At 41.1% G+C, this 24,674-nt stretch overlaps 1 protein-coding gene across 1 annotated transcript in view; it reads left to right on the top strand.

Annotated features, from left to right (window-relative positions):
• The window catches only part of IGF2BP3 (insulin like growth factor 2 mRNA binding protein 3), a 174,767-nt gene that overhangs the window by 68,054 nt on the left and 82,039 nt on the right, over positions 1 to 24,674 (top strand). Inside the window, exons 4-5 of the mRNA XM_030550773.1 lie at positions 20,417 to 20,468; positions 20,568 to 20,631. Coding sequence (XP_030406633.1) covers positions 20,417 to 20,468; positions 20,568 to 20,631 — 116 coding nt within the window. The remainder of the gene's footprint in view (positions 1 to 20,416; positions 20,469 to 20,567; positions 20,632 to 24,674) is intronic.

Raw genomic sequence — 24,674 nt, 5'->3', positions numbered from 1 at the left:
GTAGACAGTGCGCCAGTGTTGGGAGCTGTGCTCCTAGCACTATGAGCCATGCCCTTCATGGAGGTGGTTTTTTAAGAGCTCTCCCAGTGCTGTGCTGTGACTGCACAAGCCGTGGTAGCGTTTTAATGTTGCCAGTGAAGACATGTCCTTAGTCATGCTTCATCTTCATTGCAAGGCCACTTGGGAGATGGGGGGAACCTTTTTTTGTCTTCTGAGGGAAGAAAGGAACTGTTTTTCTAGTGCATCCTTATGAGAGAGCTCACTGGTTCAATTAATGGTGAATGCTGTAGCTTCACTGTCAAAAAGGTGACAGCAGATAACTTGGAACTCACAACTAGAATGAGAATTGTAGAGTGTCCTTTTACAAATCAAATATTGGCCTGGCCTGCTATGCTTTTTAGGTGGTGTATTAGGCCTCTTGTAAAATGGCAGCATAGCAGAGTTTGTCTACTAGATTGAAAGAGGACGCTGGTGGTGGAGGCATTTCACCTGTCCTGTATTGAGCTCATTGGTTCTACAGCAGGTACCGATACTGTGTTGCTGGCATCAAGTACCCAGTACAATTACAACACCACATTGTGCACCATTAGATAAGAGCTCAACAATAAGGCAATGGAAAAAACCCACTTTCCATTCATGAGGTTTTCCAGAAGGCTAAATACGACCCAAGTCATTTCTCCAATTTATAATTTGGAAAGCAACTCAAGGGGTTGCCCTGCATCTGCAGCCAGACCTCATAAAGTTTTGGTTTCCACAGATTGCTGTACCACACTGAGCCATGCTACTGTATCCCAAGCATAAAATTATTCTCTGCCATTGCCGTACTTACACTTCAATCAAACAATCATCAGAAGTAAAGGCATGCTTTCAGGCAAGCGGAGGGAAAAGTAATGTTGCCATCGCTGTGGACAAGCAGCCAAAGGCTTGCACATGTTTCTCTTAACGGTGAGCTTTAATCCTAAGGAAGAGGGTGCTCACATTTCTAACAAAGCTTCTGGGCCTGGCAGCAGCACTCTCCAGACTGCCATTAGGCAAAGGTAGCAATATATACAGTGCTGAGCAGGGTGCCTTGGCCTTGAAAGAGAGAGTGGGGTCCCTCTGGTTGTACTGGCCTAAACCTGCCACACTTCATGGATTCCTGTAGTTGCTACAACCTATTCTAAAGACTTATAAAAGAAAGCCAGTGCCCCAGTCTTTGTCTTCGCTTTAAGGCAGTGGTTTTCAAACTTTTTAGGCTGTGTACCCCTTGCCAAATAATGTAGTCCACCGTTAAGCCCCATCTGAGATAAGGTCATTATATATCTATGAAAACAGGGGAAAAAAGGGTCTGTAAGGGATAACACGATACACTGTCTGCCATTACAGGATTTTTCTCGCATACCCCCTGATAAGAGCTTGTGCACCATAATTTCAAATCCACTGCTTTAAGGTACTGAAGAATCTAAACAAGGCTGTCCACAACAAATGCTCATGACATTGTAAGTTTTTGTTAGAATGATGTAAAGGTCTCTGGGTTGTACCCTTTGCAGCACTTCCAAGAGTTATGAATGACTATTCTGTAACTTTTGAGGAAGGTGTTCTTTTGGTTTTGTTTGTTTTGGGTTTTTTTGAGTTCCAGTTTCCTTATTTAAAAATTCTGGTCACCTATTGTAAAGTTAATTCCTAGTCTCATAAGGAAAAATTTCAGTAATTTTTCTCCTGGCGTTTAAACACTTCTGATTTTGATTAGGTGGCATGCTGAGCTGCACACTTCTCATGTCTGTTATTTGCAAAAACAGCTTGAGTTTTCAATTTTAAAATTACAATGAAACATATACAAGAGGCCACCCTTATTAGTCCGACTCTTGTCTCAAAATAGCCTCAAAGGATCCCCAATCGTACTAAGCACAGCTTCGTCACACCTTCATTAAAACGTCTTTTCTGTTAAGCACTCAGTTTTAGTTGTTTCTTTAGTAGACATGTGACCATTCTGCTATGTTAACTTTCCGTGTCACGTGATCTGTCTTTCCTAGCTTTAGAACTGGTCACATCCAGTCGCTGCTACATGTACAAATGCTGCCATGTCCCTGATTTCAAGAGGGTGGGGCGGATGCCAAACCTTATTTGGCAGGTGATGGCGCAGCTGCTGCAGTGGTTTACAACATGTGTGCAATAATCACTCTGGTGCTGCTTTCACTGCTTGCCTCCCTCGCTGTTACATTATTTTAACTTGATACCTTACGGTTAGAAATCACTATTGCGCACTTAAGTGCAGATGTTGATTTGAGACTGTTTCTACCTCTACCCTGCTCAACAACTCACTAGAGCACGTTCTTTAGTCACTTGGTATTGCAAACTGAGCAAATCCTACAGTCCTGTATTTTCTCCAGTTTGTCTGTTGAATATTTTGGTGTCACTTAAACAATTCCTGCCCTAGAAATGAGGAAAGATTTCCCATACACAAGGAAAACTTTCCTGCCTGTTACTCTTGTCTGTTCTGACATATCAACAGGAAAACATTTCGGTGTTTGGTTTTTCAGCTCTAAAAACCTGCTTCCCTGTATTTCACTGAGTCAGTGAAAAATCTGAATGAAATGCACACTCAGCAAAAACACAACTGATGACTTTCATTCCCACTTCTCTTATCTTATGTTGTTGGGTAGGTGGTTTCTTAATGTCAAAAAATTAACTTTAAAAGTGGCTGTATTGACAAGGGGAGGGAGGGAAGCTGCAGTTGCTTCTGTGATACATTCATTGTAGGGCTGATAAGTCTCTAAAATTTTTGATTTCCTCATGTTTTGCCCATCTCTAGTCTTAATGTACTGTTCCTACAGGGGAGTTATTGACTGCAGTCCACGGGGACTATTATTACAGAAAGGTAAGAAATATCATTCTAGCAGAGAGATTCTTCAGAAATGTTAGTGAAACAAAACCTTTCAATCCATTTATGTGAATGCTTGCAGTTTCTATTTCAAGACTATTGGACTAAAAACGAACACAGAGCCAAAGCATTCTAAAAAGAAAGCTATCCCCCTCCCACCCCCCACCAAAAAGGAATACATATTGGAATGGAACTTCAGTTACAAAGCACTCAAATGTTTGCAAAAGAGTCTTTATTAGTTGAGGGACTCCCCAACATTCTCTCTAGTTGGCAAAGCTGATGAGTTGAGCAGAACCAATTATTTAATCAAATGAAAAATTGGCAATAAACAAAGCCCAAAAGGAGGGGTTTAGTCAGTCTATACTTTACCCTTTCTCTCTTCAAAACTAACATGAACTTCAGTGCTTGTGAAAAGTGACAGATCCTCTGTTTCCAGGGCAGCAAATCTATCTAGCCACTAAAATGTCATTGCCTCCGTCTTGTTCCAGTGGGTTTGTTTTTGTGGATAAGAAAGTAGTCTAGACTCCATGTTCATTAAATACTTATAGTTTTCAGATGTTTGAAGGTTTTTGCACATTATTGTAAAGTGAGAGAAGCTTATTAGTGCATAGAGATGTACTTGTTAATCGTTTTCCATCACCATTACATTATATTCTATAAAGCTGTGAATGACTAAACGTAAGTAGAAACAGGCATTTATTTTATTTCTCAAGTGAAGTTAGAGTGGAGTGTGTAAATTGCAGCAACAAGCAGCTTAACAATTTCTCAAACCATTTGGAATGATTTAAATTTTTGAATAATTTGCAGTCTGTAGGCTGTTCGCAAGTACTCATTATTGAATCATTAGCTGTTTTTGACTGGATATGCAGGTCAAATGGTATTCGAGTAGTATAACTCTTGGAATCAATTTTCTGGTGCGCAGATACTTGCATTTATAAATTCAGAAGTTGTTTTATTGTGACTGTTCTGTACTTCACTTGAATTTTGATCCCACAGACATTCATGTCAATGAATTTATTGGCCAGAACATCTGCATTTTCAGTCCATACTTTAAATCCTGATGCATTTTGAGGAAAAATGGCTTAATACAGTTTGAAAATTCATTCCATTGAATTCTGGTCTGTCTTAGGTTACTTTTTTGATATCTCATTGATATAATTTTGATATGTCTACACTGGTTCCTTTGGTACTCTTGTTTTAAAATTTGAATATTTTTTTCGTCTTAGGTTTCAGCAGCAGCCCCAAGAAAAATATCTGCTAGAGATCTAGGATTGTCTGGCATATGGATAATTAGGATCTTTCTTTAGATATAGGAAAAATAGTTATAATATTAAACGTTTACAGTCGCAGGAGGTTAACCACTTACCTACAAAGGGACACATTTATCGGTGTCCAGAGCTACGGATGGGCTTGGGGATAGCTTCCTTCCCCCCCAATATCCCACAAGTATTTTCTAGTCAAAAGTACTTCCACTATTCTAGAGGGTCAGGCTTTCTCTCATTTGAAGTTCTCATTCCAGCAGTGGATGTTTTGTTTTTGTTTTCAAGGCCCTTGTCTTTGCTTTACTATGAACAGGCTTGTTCTTATTGCAGAAGACCTCTTATAATTTGTTTCTGGGTCCAATCTGTTCTCCCAGTTCAAAATACTTCCAAGTACATGATTCACTTGTGCTGAAGGTGTTGGTCTTGATACAGCTTTTCTGATGGGAGTTGCACTGAAATTCTGTTCAGCAACAGGGTTGAATGCTTTGTGTCCCTGCTCCATCCTCTTCCTTCTCTCTTGTGGGGATTACGATTATGGTTTAAACCCCAAAACAGAAGACTGGATACAATTTATTTTTTCCTACCCAATCATCTGGCAGTAGTTGGGTGGGTGTAGAACTCCTCTTCTCCAGCCATTAGGTGTGGAATATAGACTGGACAACTAACAGACCCATCCCACATGGCAGTACACCACACTACCAGTAGTACCTGTTATTGCTCCAGTGACAGGCAGGCTATCAAAGTCAGCAAAAATGGTAGCTTGGGTACAAGTGATCATAACTTGATTACATTTATAATGTGCAAACAAAGTAAAGTCCAGATCAATAATCTATATATACTTGCCTGCATATATATACCTGCCCCAGGAAATTTCCACTACATGCATCTGACGAAGTGGGTATTCACCCATGAAAGCTCATGCTCCAAAACGTCTGTTAGTCCATAAGGTGCCACAGGACTCTTTGCTGCTTTTACAGATCCAGACTAACATGGCTACCCCTCTGATACTATATATACTTGTTGCTTTAAAAAAGGTCATTTTTGTAAAGCTGAAAACAATTGAGTCACATCAGCAGGGAGGAAGAGTTTAATAAGAAAAATGAGAATGATAAGTGAGAAGTGTTTAAGAACACTTTCCTAGATGCCCAAAAAGCCACAACCCTACAATTAAGGAAGATTGCCATCTTGGTTAAAAAAAAACAAACAAACCTGGTTTAGAGGGGTAGTGAAGACAGCTATATAAATAATATATAACACATGAATGAAAGGTGAAGTTGGTAGTACATATCAGAAGTTAGGAAATGTAGAAAATTTTTAAGAGAAGCAAAGAGACAAAAAGAAAAATGGCTAGCAAAATTAAGGACAATGAGAATGTTTATATTGGGAACAAAAAGAATCCTAACAATGGTATTGGTCCAATACAAAATGGAAATAGTTAGAATTATCAATAATGGTGCAGAAAAGGTAGAAGCATGCAATAAATATTTCTGTGTTTGGGGTAAAAACAGTATGTTATCATGTTATGATGATAACACTTGTTCCATTCCACTAGTATCCGAAGAGAATTTTATACAGCAGCTAGTACAGTTAGACATTTTTAGTTAGACAGTCTGATTTTTAAATCAGAAGGTCCAGATAACTTGCATCCAAGAGTTTTTAAAGAGCTGGCTAAGGAGCTCTCCAGACCACTAATGATGGTTTTCAGTGTGTCTTGGAACATTGGGGAGGTTCTGGAAGAAAGCTAACATGGCAAAATTTAGAAAGGATAAAGGCGATGGCCTGGATAATTATAGGCTTGTCCCTCTGACAGGCTTGTCCCTCTGACATTGATACTTGGCAAGAAAATGGAACTGCTGATACAGGACTTGATTAATAAGGAATTAATGGAGGGTAATATAATTAATCCAAATCAAGATCAGTTTATGAAAATAGATCCTGTCAAACTAACTTGATATCTTTTATTGATGAGATTACAACATTTATAGATAAAAGTAATAGTGTTGATCTGTTATATTTAGACTTCTGTAAGGTACTTCACTGGGTACCACATAACATTTTGACTTAAACTAGAAAGATATAAAATTAACGTAGCTATCTTTTAATCCATTTGATGTGTGCCAACTGATAAGTCTTAAAATGTCATCGTGAATCGGGATTAATCACTGAGCAGGTGTGTTTCTACGGGGTCCCCACAGGAATCTGTTCTTGGCCCTATACTGTTTAACATCTTTATGAATGCCCTGGAAGAAAACATAGTAATCACTGATAAAGTTTGCAGATGACTCAAAAATTGGTGGAGTGGTAGATAATGAAAACGACAGGTGATTGATGATAGAGCATTCTGGATCTCTTGGTAAGCTTGGCACAAGCAAATAATATGCATTTTAATGTAGCTAAATGTATAAACCCAGGAACAAAGAATTTAAGACATACTTTCAGAACTTTGTTGGGAAGCAGCAACTCTGAAAAAGATTTTGAGTCGTAGTGGATAATCTGCTGAACATGAGCTCCCAGTGCAATGTGTGGCCAAAAAGGCTAATGTGATCCTTGGATGCATAAACAGAGGAATCTCGAGTACAAGGAGAGCAGTTATTTTACCTCTGTATTTGGCATTGTTGCAACCCCTTCTGAAATATTGTATCCAGTTCTAGGGTCTATAGTTGAAGAAGGATGTTGATAAATTGGAGAGGATTCGGAGAAGGGCCATGAGGGTAGTTAAAGGATTAGAAAACATGCCTTACAGTGATAGACTTGAGGAACACAATTATATAGTGCAACAGAGTTAAGGAGAGACTTGGTTAGTCTATATAAGTACCTACATGGGGAACAAATATTTGATAATGGGCTCTTCAGTCTAGCAGAGAATGGAATAACATGCTCCAGTGGCTGGAATTTGAAGCTAGACAAAGTCAGACTGGAAATAAGGCATAAATTTATAAAGAGCAAGAGTAAATTAATCACTGGAACAATTTACCAAGGGTTGTGGTAGATTCTCCATCACTGATAACTTTTAAATCAAGATTGGATGTTTTTCTAAAAAATGTTCTCTAGGAATCATTTGGGGGGAAGTTCTATGGCCTGGGTTATCCAGGAGGTCAGACTAGATTATCACAATGGTTCTTTCCAGCCTTAGAGTCTATGAATAAGTAATTTGACTAGACGTTTTATTTTTCTTAAATCCTAGTAAGAGTGAAACACAAACTGAAGTTAAACCCTTGGGTTTATGTTTTTAAAAATATTTACCAGAGACCCAATGTAGGGTGTCGGAGTCTCCTATCAAACTCCAGCAGCCACTAAGGGATGGGGAGCAAGGAGCCCAGATTCAGTGGTGTGCAGTTGGGTAATGCGTTGCTAAGTCAAAGTAAGAATAATGATGCAGTGGTTCCATTGATGTTACAGCTCCAGACTGGGGTTGGGGGAGAGACCCTGTCTCTGTGTCTCTCTCGGGACTTTTTAAAATCCAGCTTCCCAACAACGACTGCTGCAGTCATAGAGGCTGTACACAGCCACAGCTGCTGCTTCTCCTCCCTCCCATAGTGACAGCCCCCCACTATGCACTGAATGTGAGGCACCTCACCCTCCCCATACCCAGGAGGCTCCATGCTTTAAGGACAGACAGGAAGTGAAAGTGCAATCTGCCCACATTTATCTCTGTTGTCTTTGCTGTGTTGCTCCAGCCGTATACTTGAGCTACATACCTGAGACCACAGAGACTAAGTGGTTGTTGGTGGAGCATCTCATCCCCAGTTCCCTATTACGGCTTTGTTTCCTGGGAATTCATGCTCCTGATTGGGAGCCTAAGAGGGCGCTTGGACCAGGAGCCTCCTGGGGAGAACAGACAGGAAGCATGGATGAATGGACAGGGTTAGGATAACCACCTTTTCAAAATGCGAAAATGGGACACTTGCAGGAGCCCCGCCACACTGCATGGCTCTGCCCCCTGCCTCTCCTCTTCCCTGCTAGGGCCCTGCCCCCTGGTCAGACCAGAAGCCAGATCCTCCCAGGGAGCCTGGACTGCTGTGGGGAGTCCCAGACGCTCCACCTGCACTGATCGTTGGGAGCTGGTTCCCAAGAGCAGCCCTTGGGGCACGCCTTCCAGGGCAGGTGGAGACTCCGGGACTCCAGGGCACCCCACAGCAGCCATGGGTGGCTCTTACTATTGCCTGTCTCCAGGGCCTCAGAGGGAAGAGGAGGAGTGGCCTTGTGCTGAGGGGGACTAAAGCCCACCTCAGCTCCCTTCCCCCTGGGAAGAGGCTGTGCTTCTCCTGAGCCTTGGGCAGGCACAGAGTGGCAGTGCAGGAAATCTGGGACAAATGCTGTCCCGGAGTCATTTAGCCCCGGACTTGAAATGTGCATTTCAGTTCTCTCCCACCCAATTAGGGATGGGTGGTCCCCCTGGATAGGATGCTGGACTGGGCCTTGAGAGACTGGGGGTGAGTTTCCATGGAAATGACCCAGAGCCTGCTTGTCACTTTGGGCAAGATACTTAATGTGGCTGTTACCTCCACTGTCCATCTGTAAAATGAGGATAATACTTTCCGACCTCAAAAGGGTGCTGTGAGGATAAAATCCACTAATGATTGTGGGGTGCTCAGATATTGTGTGATGAGCCAGTACCTAGACAGTCAGTTCTGTATGTACCGTAGCTTCAGCACTACGGAAATGGGCGAACACAAAAGTCATATGTGGAACCTCAGTGGATTGATTATTCCGAATGCATTCTTTCCACCTGGTATAATATATAAGTCACTCTCTAATGCTTAAACAACAAGGAGTCCTTGTAGCACCTGAGAGATTAACACATTTATTTGGGCATAAGCTTCCGTGGGCTAGAACTCACTTCATCAGATGCATGGAGTGAAAAATACAGTAGCAAGTATAAATATACAGCACACGAAAAGATGAGAGTTGCCATATCAAGTGGGAGGTCAGTCTAACGAGACAATTCAGTTAAGAGGAAGGTACCAAGAAAGGAAAAATCACTTTTGGTGTGTAATGAGTGGCCCATTTGAAACAGTTTCAAGAAGGTATGAGTAACAGTAGGGGGAAATTAAGTTTTGTAATGACCCAACCATTCCCAGTCTTTATTCAGGCCTAACGCTTATTTTTGCAATGTATCTTATACCCAATCACACTGCATCTCTCTGAGCTGTAAATCAGTAAGGCAACAGGACATTCTCCGGGTGTGGCTACACTTACAGCTGTACAGCGCTGGGAGTTACAGCTGTCTTTGTACAGCTGTGTAGGGAAAGCGCTGCAGTGTGGCCACACTGACAACCAGTGCTGCAGTGTGGCCACATTTGCAGCATTTGCAGCGCTGTTGGGAGTGGTGCATTATGGGTAGCTACCCCACAGAGCACCTCATCCCATTTTGGCGCCGTGGATTGTGGGAAGGGGACGAAAGGGTGCAGGTCATTCTGCTTCCTGTCCCAATGCCCCGTGATGCATCGCTTCACATCCCAGCAGTCACTGTTTTTCCATCCATGTTTGGTGCCATTGTGACTCTCCTAACGGTTTCTGTGCAGCGCGATTTCTGTTAGAAATGGAGCCTGAGCTGCTGAGGACTTTGCTGATGTGTTGCCAGCACATCACGTTTGGCAGTTGAGCTATTCCTTCAGCTCCAGAGTGACAGTGAGGAGTCCAACGGTGATATCGAGTTGCCAGATGCGTATGACACTAAATTGCTTGTGACGTTCACGGAAATGCTCAGCACCATGAAACGCTGCGTTTGGGCTCGGGAAACAAGCACTGAGTGGTGGGATCACATTGTCATGGAAGTCTGGGATACAATCAGTGACTGCAGAACTTTCGGATGAGGAAAGCCACTTCCATGGGACTGTGTGCTGAGCTCGCCTCCACCCTGCGGCGCAAGGACATGAGATTGAGAGCTGTCCTGCCGGTGGAGAAGTGGGTGGCTATTGCAGTCTGGAAGCTGGCAACTCCAGACAGCTACCGATCGGTCGCGAACCAGTTTGGAGTGCGAAAGTCGACCGTTGGAATCGTGTTGATGCAAGTTTGCAGGGCCATTAATCGCATCCTGCCAAGAAGAACCGTCACTCTGGGGAACGTGCAGGACATTGTGGCTGGCTTTGCACAAATGGGTTTCCCTAAGTGCGGAGGGGCGATAGATGGGACACATATTCCTATTCTGGCACCACCCCACCTAGCATCCGAGTACATTAATCGGGAAGGGTATTTCTCTATGGTTCTCCAGGCGCTTGTGGATCACCGTGAGCGTTTCATTGACATTAACACAGGCTGGCCTGGAAAGGTGCATGATGCACGCATCTTTCGGAGCACTGACCTGTTCAGGAAGCTGCAGGCTGGGACTTTTTTCCCAGACCGGATGATCACAGTAGGGGACGTCGAAATGCCCATTGTGATCCTTGGAGATCCCGCTTACCCGTTAATGCCTTGACTCATGAAGCCATATACAGGGAAGCTTGACAGGAGCAAGGACGGGTTCAACTACAGGCTGAACTGGTGCCGAATGACTGTGGAGTGTACTTTTGGCTGTTTAAAAGGGCGCTGGCGATCTCTGTATGGGAAGCTAGACTTGGGGGAAAGCAGCATCCCTGCGGTTATATCTGTGTGCTGTACCCTCCATAATATTTGTGAAGGGAAGAGTGAAAGATTCAGTGAGGCATGGACCTCTGAGGTTCAATGCCTGGAGGCTGAATTTGCACAGCCAGAGAGCAGGGCTACTAGAGAGTCCCAGCACAGGGCTCCAAGGATTAGGGATGCCTTGAGGGAGGAATTTGAGGCTGAAAACCAACAGTAATGTTTGGTGCCTTGCACGGGAGTGAAGTGCAGTGGTTACAATGTTAGTAGGAATCTGTTTTTCCTGAAATGATTTGCAGTGCCTGTTTCTTTCCTGGGCTACGGTATCTTTGACTTTCTGCAATAATAAAGACTGTTTTCAAAGCCAATAATTCATTTATTGAAAAGAAAATAACTTTCTTGACAGACACACAACATTTTAGGAACCTAAAAGGGGAGGGGTGTGTGGTGTGGAACTGTACAGTCACAGGTTTGAATATGTCCTGTCTGGAGTGCTGTGCAATGACTGCTGCACTTCAGGATGCCTATACTGCATGGTGATGGGGGTTGAGTGCGGAGGGTAAGGGTTGTAGTTCTCAGGGCTGGTAGGTGAACATACAGGTGTTGGGGGCAGCTGGTGGTGGTAAGAACCTGGATACTGGGGAAGGGGGTTTTGTGCTGACATTGGGGCACAAGGGAAAGAGCTTTGGGACGGGGGAGAGCCGGCATGGTAGTGCTCTGTCTGCATGGCTACGAGTGACTGGATAGAGTCCGCTTGGCGTGCCAGGGTGCTTATCAGCTGTTTTGTGCTTTTCTTCTTAGCTGCTGCGTTTCTCTGGGGGAGCCTGCTTTCCCTTTCCCCTCCAGTCCTGCAGTTTTTTACTTTCTCTGGCAGAGTGATCCATAACTGCTTTCAGCATGTCTTCTTTGCTTTTTCGCGGCTTCTTCTGCAGGTTTTGTAGCCTCTGAGCAGTGGATGATACGGGCATTCGAGTAGTCAAGGACACTTTTTTTGAAAGGCAAAAATGACAACAGTTAACAGAGGCTGCATTGTTTATAATCTCACCCAGACAGTTATTCCCACACAGTGAAGGAGTTTACAGTCTTCATTTTAGCATACTTTTCCCATACCAAACAGAACACACACAACCCACAGGAGCCACGAAATGGTGAGTAAGGGGGATTGATTGCTTCAGGGATGTTCCGGGGTTTCTGTGCTTTGGGGAAAGCAAGCTGCTGCAGGGGGCATCTACACTGAACAGTCTCACAACATTTTCCACAGGAGTTAATCCTGGAAGATATCTCGCTGCTGTGGATCACCTGGGAAGAGCGGGAGGGTCTTCTACAACAATGCGGATTCTGCCCTGGCCCCTATGCAGCTTGCCTGTGTGCAGCAATGGTCCCCGCACCCCTCGCGACACAGTGGTGCGGACGCGTTAGCCTGACTGGGACAAAGACCACAGTGGCTCTCCATATTAACTTGCGCAAGCGCATTGCCCATGTTCAGGCTGAAACTTTTGAAGAGATTACCAAGGCCGATTACCGCGACGTGATAGACCACATCAATGGGCTATTCCACAACTAGGCATGCATGCAGGCAGCCCTAACCCTCCCTCCTCTCCCGAAACATTTCCATCCTGAACATAAAAGCCGCTTACCGGTAACCCGCTCCTCTGCTTGTCCTTCACCAAGTACTGGCTGCTGCGACTGGCTACCTTCCTCCTGGCTTGAGAAGAGCTCCTGGCTGCATGCCTCCAGGGACTCCGGGGTGTCTCCCCCCCACCCTCGTACCCTCACTCTAGGTTTCCTCCTCCTCTGCCCCTTCCCCCCACTCTGAAGAGTCCATTGTGGTCGTCGGATTGGCAGTGGGGTCACCCCCAAGTATCATGTCCAGCTACTTGTAAAAACGGCAGGTCGTGGGGGCAGCACCAGAGCAGCAGTTTCCCTCACGGGCTTTGCAACAGGCACTCGCAGCTCCTTCACTTTAACCCTGCACTGCACCGTGTCCCGGTCATGGCCCCTTTCCAGCATGGACCTTGAGGTCTGCCCATAGGTATCGTAATTCCTACAGCTGGAGTGCAGTTGTGACTGCACAGCTTCCTCACCCCAAACACTGATGAGGTCCAGCAACTCGTCATTGCTCCATGCTGGGGCTCGTTTGGCACGTGGAGGAATGGTCACCTGGAAAGATTCACTGATTGCACTCCACACCTGGCTGAGCAAACAGGAAGGGGATTTTTAAAATTCCCGGGGCATTTAAAGGGCGGGTCACCTGAGGCCAGGGCAGTAGAGTGCGAACTGATGAGCAGAGTGGCTGAACAGGCATTCTGGGATACCTCAGAATACTCTGGAGGCCAATTACAGCGCTTTTGGTGGCCACAGTGATGGAGCAGCGCTGCATCACCAGTGCTGCAATCGTTATTTCCCAGGCAGAGCAGGAGTACAGCCAGCACTGCAGCCAGGGAGATGCAGCACTGTATGTGCCTTGCAAGTGTGGACCTTGAGTAAGTTGCAGCGCTGTAAACCCACCACCAGCGCTGCAACTCTCCAGTGTAGCCACACCCTCCATTTGGGAGATCAGCAGCTATCAGGAGGGCAAACATTCTCTAAACATCTGGCTAGATCTTAGCAATGCTTTCCATTGGGAGGGCAGCTTGCGAGTGGAGGAAATATGTATTTTACAGAAGGTTTTGAAATGACTGAAGCTCTTTAATAATATAGTTTATACATGACCCTTCAATTTTGTATGTTTTTTTTTTTCAGGTTTTGCTTGTAAAGAGATCTGAGAATTCTTCCTAGTCAGTTAGCCATGAAGTGGTTGTTAAAGACTTTTTTTGTTTTCTTTAAAAGCCTGTCATTTTGAATGTATGCTGTATACAGTTAATGTCTTTGATATAGTCTCCATATGACTTCTAATACTTATTTTATCAGAGGAAATTGTAAGCTAAACCTACTTCCCCCTGTAATTAGTGTTCTCTTCTCAGATAGCTGTAAATGGATACTATAGGAAATGCTAAATTCTGGAAGAGGCAAAACTCCTGGGGAAGATTTACCGAATATCCCTCACAGAAGTGGTCCCTGTTTCCACAATACAAATATACAGCAGTACTCACAACAACATTTTTCCTATATATGGTCTTTATTCAAATTAGTTGTGCTCACAACTATATAAGCTTATTCTCAGTGATTTGTTTCCAAAAGATGATTCAAAAGTCAATTTTGCTGTTGCATGCAATTTCCTGTAGTTGCTGTAGTCACAAGCTTTCAACTTCACTTTACTTTTGTGCTATTGTGCCTTTGAAGTTTTTTAAGCTAACAAAAATTATGCTCTCAAACTGAAAAGTTCAGGTTAGTGCAAAACTTTAAAGCAATAACATTTCAAACCAGGGCTTTTTAATATCTATAGAAAATTGTACAGGAGCAAAAAAGTCAATATTTTTGCAACCATGGCTCTCTCACCCAGTTTACAGTTTTTGCCTTTGTGTGCCTAAAAGTCTCTGGATGCCTTAAACAAGACTTGTATGAAGTCAAAATTGACATGTAAATACACCCAAGCAAAAGATAAATCCAGTGCAGAAAATTTCCTCCCTTGCAATAAACCAGATTTGAAATTGACAAACAGTAGAAAGATACTAGAATGGTGCTGTGGCAGGTGTTCTTAGGGAGACACAGAATATCTAAATTGAAGTAATATTTTTCATCTGAAATATGCTCAGGTATCTTTATACTATAAAACTGGAGCAGGTCAAAATTTCAGGTTGATGAAAAATGGCTTTTTAAAATGGAAATTTGTATTTCTTGATATTTTAAAGTTTTTGACAAACTGAAAATCAAAAGCAATTTTTTTTGTTTTCAGAACTTCCATGGAAAAAGTTAGATAAGCAACATTTGAGGTTTTTACAATTTTTTTTTTGGGGGGGAGGGGGGAAATACTTAACGTTTTCTGACCTGCTTTATATAGTGTTGAAAAGAGACCTGAGATTTGCAAAACTGGATCAAAGCAGCATTCTGTCTAAACCCTTGTCCTGTCTCTGACATTGACCAATGTTAAATGCCGCCTCCCTAGGAAGGTGTTAAAAATGTGATTCCATTTCATAGCACTATTAGGTGCTTTATTGGTAGTTTAGGTACAACTATGTCAATAATGCAGAAAATACACACATTTCATCAGTCTCTAACCCCCCCCCCCCACACAGAATTTGCCACCTCCCGCACTTTGCACATTCTCTCACTAGGACAGCATAATTTGGGTAGTATGAGCAGCGGATCCTAATATTGTTACATCTAATGTTGATACTATAGGGATAAGGTGGTGGGAGTGGTAAATAGAGTTTGCACTTGGATTCTGTTTTTCCTCATGAGATCGGATGGATAGATGTGACTTTACAGTCATACTAATCCAGCAACCCAGCTGTCAGGTAATATCTCCTTTACCTGGATATACTTAATCAAAACTTGGAGAAAGAGGTTCTGGGAAAATTGCTTCACCTTTAAAATAAATAAATACATTTGTGGGTGGTTGTTTTTTAAAGTAGGGTCCTATCTGTGCTGTATTATTTTATGGTGAATTCTTCTTAATCCCAGATGGTAATGTTTGTGCACTGAGTCATAGACATTGATAGCTGTAGGGGAAGGGGAATTAACTATAATGTAACACATATCCTGAGGCATTTAGTTGGACAGATCATACATTGCATAAACACGTATTTGCCTAGGTTTGTTTTAAATTAGCTTCCTTTTACTTTAGATAAAGGGTAAATGGGAGCTGCCAGTTTGGCTGTCTCTACATCTCTCGTTCATTTGCTTTTAAATATCAATTTCTTAGACATTTAAATTTCCATGTTATCTGCGAAAATTACAATTTGTATCAGCATAGTGTGGATTGGGTAACTACTTTTTAAAAAATACCTAAACTTACTTTTGTCTTGCTTCTAACTGTTTTGGTTTTCACCAAACCGCCATCCCAGATTGTGGTATCCAAGCAAGGATATTCTTAAGAAGCTTCCATGCTGATTAATGAATTTTAACTTCGTAATTTTATTGTCCACACTGTGTCTAAGATGTGAATGCTTTTCTTAAAAAAACAACCATACAGCAACCTCAAACCCTCCTAAGGTTGGTGTTATAAGACTACCGCTCGTTATAATCTCTCTTTGAAGATATTGACTTTTTATATTATGGCTACTATTTGTTACTAAGACTTTGTCTGCACGTAAGTTTTGCCCATCCAGCTGTGCTGGAAAAGTCCTCATAGCATAGTCTCAGTTATAGTGCCAAAAGCACTTATGTGCCACTATAACTGTGGCCACGCTAGTCCTTTTGCAAAAGAGCTATGTTTTTTTAAAAAAATCACACCCGACTGACATTGCTGTGCCAGCAGAATGGAAGTGTAGACCTGGCTTTAGGGGCTGAAGTGTGTTTACCTTGAGCCAGTCTCTCCCTCACCTGTTTGTTTTCCTGACCTGTGCTTTCCTCCCCAACCACCACATCTTTCTCACCTCACCAACTTTCATTCTCAACTCCTTTTTTAAAGACGCAGTACAAACAACTTCATTTTCCCCCTAATTGTTTTAAAAATCCCCTGGAATGTTTACCAAGTGTTGGGGAAGTTCCCTGGCTGCATTCTAACTCAGACTAGATGATCAAAATGATCCCTTCTGGCCCTTGGAATCCCTGCGTCTATTAAGTGCCTGCAAACCTCCTCCACACACCCCTCCCCCCCCAAAATCCACACATGGTCATACTATATGACCCTCATCCTCCTTTCATCTGTCCTGACCTCATTGTTTGCCATTTTGGTTGTGTTGTAAGCATGTTTGTTAACAAATTCGTGAAAGACATTTGGACAAATTAATCTAATTGCTCTACGTGAGAAGAAAAAAATTCAGAAGTTAATGTTAGAATCCAGCTCATCGGTGGAAGAAATATGGTGTGGTTCTTTAATCTTCTTTTGCTTGTGGTCTTGACATCTTGAGACTGACGTGCTTTGCCGTACCACAATAAAAGGCCTAGAGCTAGAGCAATAAGAGTTGTGTGAAATACCCATGTTGCTCTGAAAGTGCACAGTCCTATGTTCAGCTGAACAGTTCAGTTAGTTAGAAGTAGAATCCCTTGAATGAATAAATTATGCAAAACCTGCATGGGAAACGAAATATTTGTAAACTGTAAATTTGAGTTACCCTGCTACTCAAGAGTGAAATTTTCTTGTTGAGCAGCTTATAAAGCAGTTATGATTGGGGCTCAGTTGGTGTATGGTAACAGTATTTATAATGAAGTCAGAGTTGGCTTTGGAGTCTGATGAATGAAAGTCCACAGTATAAGGCTGCAGCTTTTTGTGAGAGACATCTGTGCTATAACAAGAGAGGGAGACCCTGTTTAGACAAATGCTGGAACTAGGGCTTTAGGAAAAGGATTGACTTTTTCTTTTAGCTTAGATTAAATATTTATACAAATGAACTTTTCTTTTCAGCTGCTCATCAGAATTGCGGCTGCACCACCAACTTGGCTTTGAATTTTGTTCTGATTGCCCAACAAGGCTGTACATGGAGAGAGTGTTGCAGAAGAGCCGCTTAAACAAAACATGTTTTGTTTTACAGCAGAACTAGAGGCTTTGGGTGTTAGGGATGAAAATTAAGGGGGGAGGGAAAAGGTAAGGCAAAACAGAGTGGGAGGTAAATCTGGAAGAGGAAGGTTGGCAGTAGAAACTAGAGCTGATATAAAAACATATGGAGAGAAAACAGAACATAAAGATGAGCAAAAAGTACAAGAGTGGAGTACACACACCAACAGCTGCTGCTATTTTTTTCTAATACAGTTAAATACAATTTGATTAGGTGTTAATCTTTCAGTGTTAATTATCCTTAATGCCTTGCTGTTTGAGACTGAGATGGCCAGGAAAATCAAGGTTTATAATGAAGACAATGCTATCATGATGGCATATTTCTTTGACTCAACATGACTACTACTGTTTTTCTGAAAGGGTGTTGGATCTGCTTCCAGTCCTTTGAGGGAACTTCTTAAATCTGTTTGGTAAAGCAATTCTTCTGAGAAAAAGGGAACTCAAGTTACTTGTGTGTTAAAACCGTGACTAACTTTGTCCCTGTTTGTGGCAGCACAGAAGGGAAACACGGAAGAGAATGAATGGTGGTGAAGAGGGTGGGATGCTGAATGTGCAGGATGGATATCTTTATTAATCACAAAAGTGTGGTGTGTCGCAGATGTGACGACTTAGAATGAATAAGAAGCTCCTGTTGTGTGGGTTGGTTTTTGTTCTGTTTTGTTTTTAGTGTTGTGTAGGCAACATTCTGAAAAAAATGAAACAGGAGTTTTTGGCTTTTCCCTGAAGAATTCAGAATCTTTAAAGATAATAGTATCAATTATGTGCTGTTAGAATGAAATAAACTAACTATAAATCTAAAACAACATTTCCCCATCTCCTTCAGCGCTTTCCCTCCCCTCAAAAGCTGGTGGCATTTTCTGAATTGTGGTGTATATTTAAAAATCTTTGGGACAGGACACAAATTTAATATACACATATAACCAGTTTACAAAATATTGGAGAAATTTTATTCTGCAGAGCTGTACAGAACACTGGGAATTTCAGTCCTGTTCTTATAACACATGATTAAAATAAAACAAAAAATCAAATGTAAGATACTGCAGTTTTGGACCTCGGTGAACTTGAGTTGGCCAATCATTACAGAGTTTAATTGTAACTTTAAACATAAACTTGTGAAAAAACAGAATAGTTACATTATTTTATAGTACTATCAAGTCAGTGACACTGCAGTGGTGTTAATGTAATGTAGAAATAAAATTGCATTATCAGACAATGGACTGTCTAGTCTACTGTCCTATCACAAGAAAAACACTTATAGAAGTTTTTGAAGCAAGGGCCTACCTTGCTTTTGCATTGTGGACAGCACCTAGTACAGTGGGATACTGATGCTAATGGGTGCTCTGGATATTCCACTTATTTCTATTGTGGCAAAGTTATTGCATAAATTATCTATGGGAGACATTTTCTCTCTCTAATCCCGGACAGTGGGTGAGTAGCTGGTTTATGTCCTAAAGCAAGAAGTCAGAAAATCCCATGACTCTTTCACATGTACTCTAGTTAGTTTTCATGTATATATATTTTCCATATAAATGTCAGATCCCTTCTTTAACCCTCCTGAAGTCTTAGCATCAGTGATACTTAGTAACAGTGTGTTTGTATTTAAAAAAAGTTAAAGTATGAATCAGTTTTAAATTTTGGAATTTTAGCTGGGTTTCAGAGAAGTCTCCAATTTCTATAGGATTGTCCCAAAAGGAGCTTGCTTAAATTAATTACACAGCCTAACAAATTTCTAGTTGAATGAAGGAAGAGTTTTTAAACTTTTAAACTATTGTGTAATAGACCAAGTGCTGTCAGAAAACTCTTTTTAATGGTTCCTAAATGAAGTAGATGGGGAAAATACTGCTGTTCAGGGTGGTTCTTCATGACTAAATTTGAGGAACGATGTACTGCCATTTATGTATCTGACTAGAAAAGGTACATTTCAAGTATCTGCATGTATTTCCTATTTAATAAGTGAAAGGAATAGAGAGAGGAATAAACTGCAGTTTAGTTCAGAGTTGTTTTTTACATTGTACTGAATGTCTACAGTATATCAATAAATGTTTTTCTTGGTACAGTTCTAATTTCTCATAGAAACATACCATGCTTTGAAGTTGTATTTATTTTATTTTAAAGACTAATTATTTTGCATGTTTGTCTTAGTTGTGGTTGTTAGAGATTTATAGGAATTGTGAGCTGTGCTGTTCTGATGCATGTGGATTTTTTCTTCATACCAAATGGTTTTCCTCCCCTCATATTTAACTTGAAGTGAATATTTGTAGAGAAAATGGTGTATGTGACACCTCACAGGTTGCAGATTTAGTTTTTGTTGCTCCGTGTGAATTGCAAACTGCTTAGGCATTGCTTTAATACCTTAACAGGATTTATGACTTAATATAAAATGTTAAAATCTGTTGAACCATAATAACATGATTGCCGTCTATACCAGTTACTGCTGTACAGTTGTTTCTGTTATTCAACAAATTCTTAATGGGAAGAAAATTAAATTTTAAAACAATGTAGGTTTAGGAAAAGGTTAAAGGATTTTGATATGGAGGAAAATGTGGCGATAACGGAGACTTCTGACTTTACCAAGTATGTCTGAAAACTGGCTCTGTCTGGAATATTTAATATTTTCTCACCCTTTTCTAAAATTATGACGATATTTTTCCAGTATGGTTATGGAGAAGGTGATTGCTCCAAATGAAACTTGAGTTATTAGACGAAGAGCTAATTGGGATTGTAGTTCTTCCCCTTAATCTTTCTCCATACCGATTTCTCCTCCTGCCCTTCTTCCAAAACACAAGGCCGCCACAACTTCTACATGGTTGTCAAGTGATTGCTGCTTCTGGGTCACCCAGGGCTTGTCTACATGGGGAATTTGACCAGAATAGCTTATTATTTTTGTCAATCCCCTCATGTAGATGAGAGCTCAGGATAAACCAAATATATGATATTTCAAATGCAGATCTCGAAGTTGGGAGGGTTGGAAAAAAGGAACAAACTGCTTGCACCGTTCCATGAATATCCTCCATCCACAAGACCAAAGTGGGAAGTTCTTTTGAATATTATGCATTCTAAAATTTACAAGTTCTAGGTGCCTTTTTGTCAAGAAATTTTGAAACTCAAATTTGCAACTTCTTTTCCCTTTGATAGGTGCTGGATAGTTTGTTAGCTCAATATGGAACAGTGGAGAACTGTGAGCAAGGTACACACGCTCTAAACTCAAATTGCTTTCAGATTTATAGAGGGTGAAGTGAGTGGGAAGTGAACTTAATTTTTTCTTCTGTTGCATTTTCCCCTCTAGTGAACACGGACACAGAGACTGCAGTAGTAAATGTAACATACGCCAATAAGGACCAGGCTAGACAGTAAGTATATTTTTGTTCACTTTGTTTTTATAGTTTAACTCATAAATCTGAGCTCAGCATATCTTGATGTGAAGTAGTACAGACGCTCCCCGACTTACGCAATCGTTCCGTTCCAGAAAGCCTTGCGTAACTCAAATTTTGCGTAAGTCGGAAATGTATATCCGTATGTTACGCGAAAAATTCCACTAATCGAAAATCCTATTTCTGGCTTATGGAACTTTTTCCGTAAGTGTGATTTTGTGTAAGATGGGTCTTGCGTAACCCAGGGAGTGTCTGTACATATATTTTTGCTTCTGTTCAGTTGCACCTTAGGAAGGCTTCTCCTCTTTACCTCAATTTACTGTCAGTTGTACACCAACTTTCTCTCCTGCTTTTTTAATATTTGAAATCCTGAAGACATGTGAATTCAGAATTGGGTAAAATTATTTACCACAAATCTCTCTTAGGAGCTGATCAAAACCCCACTGACTCCAATAAATACCCTCATTTTCTGTCAGTGGGCTTTGGATCAGGCTTGTAAAACATTGCTGAAAACTCTTAGTAAAACTACAGGCCTGGTTTTGCCCTTGCATTTTCGTTACCTCCTGAGGGTGTGCCCTTTCTGGATTTTGCTAGTTTTGGTTAAAATCTCCTCTGAAGATTGAATGTTTTGTCAGTTGGAAAGCTGCTACTGCTTTTAAATAAATGAGTAACTTGAAATGATCTATTTGCCTTATTCTGATTATATGAACTATTCTATCTTTTTTAACTTAGCATCCATTGCCTGTTGATTTATTTGCTTGTATCTATGGTTTTTGGCGTCTTTTAAATCCAAAGCTATCATATTTTAATCTTCTTAAATTATTTTTTATAATTTCACTTACTGGATAGAAGATTGCCTTTGTATTTAAATTTTATATCACATTAGACATATTAATGTATGTATAATTTTGCTTTCCAAGATTGGTGAGGGACTATCTTTCTTGAGACATCTCAGATATTTCATCTTTGTATCTGGAGCACAGGCATGCTCCTTCACTCTCCTCTCCTAACCACAACAGTACAAAAAACATACAGAGATTTTGGGCTCTTTTAACTTTGAAATTCCTGCCACCTTGTGGCTAACTGTAAGCAGCAGCTGAGATGCACCCTTATTTCTTACGGTATATAGTGATAAACATTTGCACCAATCCATAATTCAGTAATTCCATTTTGCTCCCCAGAATTTTTTTAATGTTTCTGCTAATTAATGCAATCTAAACGAATTTCACTTGTGAAACATGTGACATAAGCAGTTTTCCTTTAAGAATCAGGGATCCAAGATTGAGTTGCTGTTTAATTTTCTTTTCCTTTCAAAACTTCCATGTTTTAGGAGTCCGTCTGGCCTTGAAATTCTGTCTTAATGATTTTGTAGTAAAATTTATGAATGTTTAACATCAAAAGAATAAAAGATATTGGAACCGCATTTAAACTTTGTCATGTGTCAGAACATGGCTTTGAGAATATTAGAACAAAATGTGTCTGAAAATACCCCATGGAATTGTGTAATCCATGCTTTGGATCTAGAAACTGTGACATGACTTCTTGAATTTTTCATGTATTTTTGCTAACCTTAGAGGTAGGTACAACAACTGGCAACTGGCTTGCTGCTACTGTTCTCCTGTATAGATTCCTTATTAAAATACAGTTTTTAAAGTTAATCACAAATAGACACAATGATAAGACAGACAGTCGCTGGTCCATTGGGAACAAACTGTTATTCATGGGGAGAGGAAATCAAATAATTGAAAATAACTCATTTGAGGCAGATGAACTAGAGGCAAATGTAAACTTTGGAGTAAGGATTGAAGTGAATATTGGATAGAACTTTTGAATAATGAAGGGTTGTGTGGAATTTGTAGTACACTGCTACCTCGATATAACGCCACCCGATTATAACACTAATGTGGTAAAGCAGTGCGGGGGGGGGGGAGCTGCGCATTCCGGTCGATCAAAGCAAGTTCAATATAACGCAGTTTCATCCATAATGCAGTAAGATTTCTTGGCTCCCAAGGACAGCGTTATATCGAGTTAGAGGTATACATTCTAGCATAGCTGTCAGTACGTGTATTGGATAGAAACCTAATGAACAGATGGATGAAGAGAATGTGTTGTGGATGTTAAACTGTGGATTCACAGGTTACAAAGGACTAATTATGGTTCCTGATAGAAAGTGTGGTTAGGCCTTTAACTATGGTTGGGTAGTTGGATATGAACTCTCATCTTTTAGAGGCCACAAACAGGAGAAGTAGCCAGGTGCATGTGTGTCTATATTTAAAAAGAAAAGCTCTGTGAGCTCTCTGTCATGAAAATTAACTGTTGCAAGGGTACACATGGCTTTTCTCTTTTATTGACTGATGTTGAGTTTCAGTTGGCTGGATTTCGAGGCACAGCGGAAGTTTACTACTTGAAAAGGTTCAAACGGTAAGTAATGGCTATAAAATTAATGAGCTCTGATTTCACTAATATAGTGGTCAGTCTGAATACGAATGAGAATTGGGCTTTATGAAGCTGCTTCTGACAATTGAACTCAACAGCTGATACTGGTTTCGCATTTAGGATATGTTTAGGATTAATAAAGCTCTTAGATTGCAAACTACTTTGAGCCAGAGACCATGTCTTCATGTATATTTGTATAGTGCTTCCAACAGTGGGGCCTTGATCCTGACTGGAGCATCTAGGGGCTACTGCAGTTCAACTAAATATAAAGCTAGCATTTAGTAGGGTTGGTTTACAAGCTGTGGCTGATAGTAACATATAAAGCTGGCCACATCTCAGCTACAGCACCATTTGCTTAAGCAATATTTGAATTTATAGTTTATTTCCTTGTTGAAGTGTGTATTAGCAGAAATATATAACAGCATGTGTGTTGGTAATGCTATAATACAAGACTGAGATGATATTGAACCTGTTTGCAGTTGTTTAGAATCTTTAAAAGCATTATTGTTTTGAAATAAAATGTCTCTTGGTTTTAGTTCAGAAACAAACTTCTAAGGCTGCATTTTGTGTTCTCAAAATGTGGGGGAAATTGCCAAGTTAGTTTTCTTCAGGTTGTGATCAGTCAGCTCAGACATCTATGCCTTGGTGTTCTTTGTATTTAACATTGGCCTGTAGTCAGTGCTGAAAAAGGTCTGGTGCCTTTTTTCTGCCAGAAGAAAACTGTTTCAAGAAAGACAATGTTTTCAACTTTGAAAATAGTAGACTAAGTAAATGCAGGATATCAAATTCTGGATGGTACAAGAGTGGATAGGGCAGCTGTCAGGGGACTCATTCCTCCTTTGCGGTGAGCTGTTTTGGGTGGGCCATTGCTGTTCATTCCTAAAGGTAGTGTCATTTGGAGTCCTACGGCATTCCATCTAGTCTCCTATCTTGTTCCATGTTTATTTGGGGCCATTGGAACAATTGATGAGGATGCATGAGTTGTCCCTCAGCTGTGTATCCAGCTCAGCCTTTTTAGCCAATGTTGTTATCTGGGTGAGATGGGGGCATAGATGAGTTAGTGGGTGGAGATGATACTTGCCTTCTAAGGGAAGCAATCAAAAGACAGGCTGAGGATTCTATCTGGTTTCTGATGTCTAATCCCCACTGGCTGTTACAGTGTAGTAGCAGGGACCAGAAATAAGGGGTGGTCCCCGTCTCTCTCCTTCCCTCCCTTGCTCCTCCCCTCCCTCCAAGTCTTCATCTGACTAGAAAATTCTGATTGTTCCTTTAAGATGCTGCAAGCCTAGCTAATGTGATTATTGTGTTTGCTATCTCAAGACAGGAGTCCTGTAATGTATTCTACCTGGGGCTACACATCTTAGATCAATCCAGATACTGATACAGAATACTGCAGCCCTCTTCAACAGCATATCTCAGTGGGAGCATATGAGCCCAGTGGTCTGTGACTTGCATTGTTGGCTTATTGATTTCAGGGTAGAGTCGAAGGGAATGATTTTGGCCTACTGTATAAGTCCCTAAGTGGCTTGGGACTTACCTATTGAGAGAGTGTATCTCCTTGTGCTATCTTGACAAACTCACAATCA

The sequence above is a fragment of the Gopherus evgoodei genome, chromosome 2, assembly GCF_007399415.2.
Source record: "Gopherus evgoodei ecotype Sinaloan lineage chromosome 2, rGopEvg1_v1.p, whole genome shotgun sequence".
Classification (NCBI taxonomy): Eukaryota; Metazoa; Chordata; order Testudines; family Testudinidae; genus Gopherus; species Gopherus evgoodei.
This window is presented reverse-complemented; position numbering and strand designations above follow the sequence as displayed.